Below are 5,719 nucleotides of genomic sequence, written 5' to 3'. Positions count from 1 at the left end.
AATATTTGTAACAGACATAGGTAAATGTACAAAATAATTCAATCTATTTATGCCAAACCTATATTAGAAAGTTCCTCTCCCCACTATTCTGCTCCTTACTTCTCCCTAGGCTTCAGTCATGGTTTCCATTTCTGTGTATAGCTTATGGGTCAGCATACATTTATATGAAAAAATACTTTCATGAGAGAAATCACCTGGGAGAGGAGACCTCCACAAAAGAATTTCTTTTAAAGACTTCTTTCAGAAGCCTAATCAAATTCTTCTGTTTTAGCTGAACATATGATGCTATCCTTCACAATCATAAGATATCCTGAGAGATACAGCCTTACACACTGAAAATCAGTCCTTTCTAAAGGAGTTTACCTGAGCACTTAAAGAGCTGTTTCTCCTTTTTTTTTTAATTGTACAAAATTCTCATCAGTGGGCAAGGGAACTGTTACAGATGTCATCTATCTGGATTTCTGCAAGGCCTTTGATATGGTTACCTACTATATCATGCTCTCTAGAGAGGACAGATATGGATTTGATTGATGAACTGCTTGATGGATAAGGAATTACTTGGATGGTAATACAGTCATATCCAGAGGGTAGTGGTCAGTGGCTCAACATCTGGATGGAGATCAGTGATGAGTGGCCTCCCTCAAGGGTCTGTATTGGGATGAGTGCTCTTTATTGTCTTCATTGATGAAATTTGCAGATGACACCAAGCTGAATGATGTCACTGACATACCTGAGGGATGGATGCCATCCAGAGGAACCTGGACAAGTTCAAGGAGCGGGCCCAGGGGAAAATTCTGTGAACCTCACAAAGTTCAATGAGCTCAAGCACAAGGTTCCACCCCTGGGTTGGGGTAATACGGACTATAAATACAGGATGGAGGACAAAAGGGTTGAGAACCACTCTACCAAGAAGGACATGGAGGTCCTGGTGGATGAAATCACAGAATCACAGAATGGGTCAGGTTGGAAGGGGCCACATGGAGTCATCTGATCCGAGCTGGGTCATCCTAGAGAACATGGCACAGGATTTTGTCCAAATGGTACTTGAATATCTCCAGTGAGGGAGAATACACAACCTCTCTGAGAAATCTGTTCCAGTCACCTGTACAGCAAAGTTCAGGTGGAACTTCTTGTACATCAGTTCCTGCCCATTGCCTCTTTTCCTACAGTTCATCACCACTAAGAAGAGCCTGGTTCCATCCTCTTGGCATCCTCTCTTTAGATACTGGTAGACATTGATGAGGTCCCCTCTCAGTCATCTCTTCCAAAGGCTGAACAGGCCCAACTCCTTCAGTCTTTCCTCACAAGAAAGATGCTCAAGTCCTTTCAACACCTTTGTAGCCCTCTGCTAGACTCACTCCAGGAGCTCCATGTCTCTTATGATCTGAGGAATCCAGAAGTGGACACTACACTCCAGGTAAGGCCTCACCAGGGCTGCGTAAAGGGGCAGGATCAGCTCCCTCGACCTGCTGGAAGTGCTCTTCCTAATGCACCCCAGGATACCACTGACCTTCCTGGATACAAGGGCGCACTGTTGGCTCATGAACAGCTGGTTGTCCGCAAGGACCCCACCCCAGGTCCTTCTCCACAGAGCTTTTTTCCCATCAGGTCAGCCTCCAGCCTTAACTAGTGCAGGGAGTTATTCCTCCCCAGGTGCAGGACCTGCACTTGCCCTTGTTGAATTTCAGGCAGTTCTCTGCCCATCTCTCCAATTTGTCGAGGTCCTTCTGAAGGGCAGCACAGCACTCTGGGCTATCGACCCCTCCTCCCAGCTTTGTGTCATCAGTGAACTTGCTGAGGAGGCATCTGTCCGCTCATCCAAGTCATGGGTGAACAAGTTAAACAGTACTGAACCCTGGAGAATACCACTAGTGACAATGAAATACTGGACATTAGCTGGCAATGTGTCCTTGCAGACCAGAAATCCAATTGTATCCTGGCTGCGTCAAAAGCAATGTTGCCATCAGGTCGAGGGAAGTGATTCTCCCTAAGTACTCTGCACTAGTGTGACCCCAGCTGGAGCACTGCATCCAGCTCTGGAGTCCTCAGCACAGGAAGGACATGAACTTGTTGGAACAAGTGAACCCCCTGGTGGATGAGGGGAAGGCAGTGGATGTGGTCTACCTGGACTTCTGTAAAGCCTTTGACACCACCTCCCACAGCATACTCCTGAAAAAGCTGTCAGCCCACGGCTTGGACAGGGGCACCCTGTGCTGGGTTAGGAACTGGCTGGAGGGCCGGGCCCAGAGAGTGGTGGTGAACGGGGCTGCATCCAGTTGGCAGCTGGTCACTAGTGGTGTCCCCCAGGGATCAGTGTTGGGCCCAGTTCTGTTTAATATCTTTATTGATGATTTAGATGAGGGGATTGAGTCCATCATCAGCAAATTTGCAGATGACACTAAGCTGGGGGGTAGTGTCGATCAGCTGGAAGGCAGGAGGACTCTGCAGAGGGATCTGGATAGGTTGGAGAGTTGGGTTGATTCCAACAGGATGAGGTTCAACGAGGCCAAGTGCCAGGTCCTGCACTTTGGCCACAACAACCCCCTGCAGCACTACAGGCTGGGGAACAGAGTGGCTGGAGAGCAGTCAGACAGAGAGGGACCTGGGAGTTTGGATTGACAAGAAGCTGAACATGAGCCAGCAGTGTGTCCAGGTAGCCAAGAAGGCCTGTATCAGGAAGAGTGTGGCCAGCAGGACCAGGGAAGTGATTCTGCCCCTGTACTCAGCACTGGTGAGGCCACACCTTGAGTACTGTGTCCAGTTCCAGGTCCCTCAGTTCAGGAAGGATATTGAGGTGCTGGAGCAGGTCCAGAGAAGAGCAACAAGGCTGGTGAAGGGACTGGAGCACAAGTCCTGTGAGGAGAGGCTGAGGGAGCTGGGGTTGTTCAGCCTGGAGAAGAGGAGGCTCAGGGGAGACCTCCTCACTGTCTACAACTACCTGAAAGGAGGTTGTAGCCAGGTGGGGGTTGGTCTCTTCTCCCAGGCAACTATCAGCAAGACAAGAGGGCGTGGTCTTAAGCTGTGCCAGGGGAGGTTTAGGTTAGATATTAGAAATAATTTCTTTACAGAGAGGGTAATCAGGCATTGGAATGGGTTGCCCAGGGAAGTGGTAGATTCTCCGTCCCTGGAGGTTTTTAAGATGAAACTGGATGTGGCACTTGGTGCCATGGTCTAGCAACTGCAGTGGTAGTGGATCAAGGGTTGAACTTGATGATCTCGGAGGTCCCTTCCAACCCAGATGATTCTATGATTCTATGATTCTATGATTCTGTGAACCGTTCCAGAGAAGGGCCATGAAGATTGTCAGAGAGTTGGAGCACCTGAGAGAGTTGGAGTTGGAGTTAAAAGTTGTTCAGCCTGGAGAAGAGAAGGCTCCAGACTGACATCCTAGCAGCCTTCCAATACTTAAAAGGGGCCTACAAGCAAAATGGGGACAAACATTTTAGTGGGGCTATTGCAATAGGACAAAGGCTAACAGTTTTAAACAAAAAAGGGTAGATTCAGACCAGATATAAGCAAGAATTTTTTACATTGAACGTGGTGAAACATTGAGACAGGTTGCCTGGAGAGATGGTAGATGTCACATCCCTGGAAACATTCAAGGTCAGGTTTTATGGGGCTCTGAGCAACCTGATCTAGTTGAAGATGTCCCTGCCCATAGGCAGGGTGTTGGAATAGATGACCTTTAAAGGTCCCTTCCAGCCCAAACCATTCTATGAGTCTAAGATTACTCTCTTGGTGTAATCACCTGTACTTGACTGGCTAGTTCACCTTGTATCAAACTATAGAATTTAAGTACAAGTCAATAAGAAAGCTGGGTAAGTTATTGTTGTATATCAGTAGAAAGTATCTTTACCACAAAATCCTTGTAAATTAAAAAAATCTTCTTAGCATAAGGACATTAGGAGAGTAGTGCAACCCCGGAAGAGGTTTTACAGAAAGGTTGTGTAACATCCATCCTTGGACATAGTTCAAAGCCCTGAGCAACCTGATCTAACTTTGAAGTTAGTTCTGCTTTGAGCAACACATTAGATCACGGAGATCCCTCCCAAGCTAAATTTTTCTCCATCCTTTATTTAAATGAAACATACCTAAGTATCTGGTTACCAGCTCTTGACTGAGATCAGATGTTGTAAATCAACATTTTGGGATAAATTTGGAATAAACTCAGAAGGCCTGCAGAATGCCTAGAGGAGCTACGTGTTTGTTTCATTTCTGTTGTTTCCGTTGTTGCTGGTAAAATTCCCAAGTGAAATATGTCCTTATCTTGTTTTGTTCTGCAGAAATACACCTTAGTTGATAAAACAGGCTGCTACTATGTAATGCTTGTACTTGGTAGATTTAAAGTACATAACAGCTGTCACCAGGGCAAGCATTAGCTATTAGGGAGAGGAGCCTAGTTATTATGTAGAGTATTAGTTATTAAGCAGAGGAGCCTTAGACTCTAGTAGGAAGTAGTGTTTCAGAAAACAGTTGTTTTGCAGTAATTGCAATCTGACAAAATTGTTTTGCAGATCCATGAAACAGTCTCTATTCACATACTCTTCCTCAATTTCTATTAGTTGCCACACTGCTTTTGACATAACATAGTATCCACAAGGAGGTGCAGGTAAATCCCGAGGAGTAAAATTACAGTGACAACTTAAAATCTGAAAAGGTAAAGTAGTCCAAATGATGAGATTTTCTTAGGTTTTTACTACTTAGCTCATTTGGACCGGACAAACAACTTGAAATCATCTCTATCTGTAGTTTCTACTATTTCCCCCTTTTCTTTCTTTCTTGCTTTCTTCTTTCTTTTTTTTTTTTTAATTTTTAATTTCCAGTCATGTAATTTGAAACAAAAATATCTTGAAAATACTTTGTATTAACTCATCTTTAACAAAAAATCTATGATAACTTTTCAGGCAGAGTCATGTACGTTGAGAGACAAGCTGCCTCCATTTACTTCAGGACATGGCTAAGTACAAACACATTTGTCACACAGCAGTTGACATACTGCAGCATCACTCCCAACTTCAATTTCCAGTACCTTCTCTGCCAATGCTTAAATTCATATTGCCCAAGTGCGGGTCATACTGTATTTGACTAATGAAGAACAGCATGTACCCACTCAAAGTATGGGTTCACTCTACTCAAGAGGTATTGTTATTCATGAATATGTATTCAATTATTTTTAGAAGTATTGAATCATTTAACTTCAGTTAAAGACATTTTAACTACTCCATTTCAAAATAATGTCAATGTGAGAGATATTTGACTTAAATGTTTATTAAGAAGGGAATAGCATTTCCAAGAATAGTGTAACTAAGCTAAGGTTTAGAGACAATTTTGCTGATTAAGTATGTCTTTGTATATAAATAATATCCTCCTAAATCCATTTAGGCTATAATGTTAATTCCTGTGTTTATTACTGACCAATATTTCACACATACTGCTGTGATAGATCAGTTCAAGTCCATATTGCAATATTAGGTACCTCAAGGGATTCCAACTCCAGTAAGTCTCGGAAAATTCATACTGTACTTCATACAGTCAGAATGTATCCATGATACAAACTAAATTAGGAACAAGCTTTGAATGACTCCTCTGCTCTCTCTGAATATTGTACTCCTCTTCCTGAAGTGATACAGCTGATAATTTTCTCCCCAGTTCTTCAAGGTTTATAGATTTTCAGCTCTGGATACAACAGAAAACTAAGAAGATTAGATCCTTCAGATCT

General features: G+C 43.6%; 1 protein-coding gene across 1 annotated transcript; it reads left to right on the top strand.

The window, feature by feature from the left end:
* Window positions 1–715: 715 nt before the first annotated feature.
* Window positions 716–3,175, top strand: LOC115307347. The gene is given in 3 exon segments (XM_029958971.1): window positions 716–962; window positions 2,654–2,771; window positions 2,773–3,175. Coding segments are annotated over 3 exon segments (768 nt in total).
* The last annotated feature ends 2,544 nt before the right edge of the window (window positions 3,176–5,719 follow it).

The sequence above is a fragment of the Manacus vitellinus genome, unplaced genomic scaffold, assembly GCF_001715985.3.
Source record: "Manacus vitellinus isolate BGI_N305 unplaced genomic scaffold, ASM171598v3 scaffold_18_pilon, whole genome shotgun sequence".
Classification (NCBI taxonomy): Eukaryota; Metazoa; Chordata; class Aves; order Passeriformes; family Pipridae; genus Manacus; species Manacus vitellinus.
This window is presented reverse-complemented; position numbering and strand designations above follow the sequence as displayed.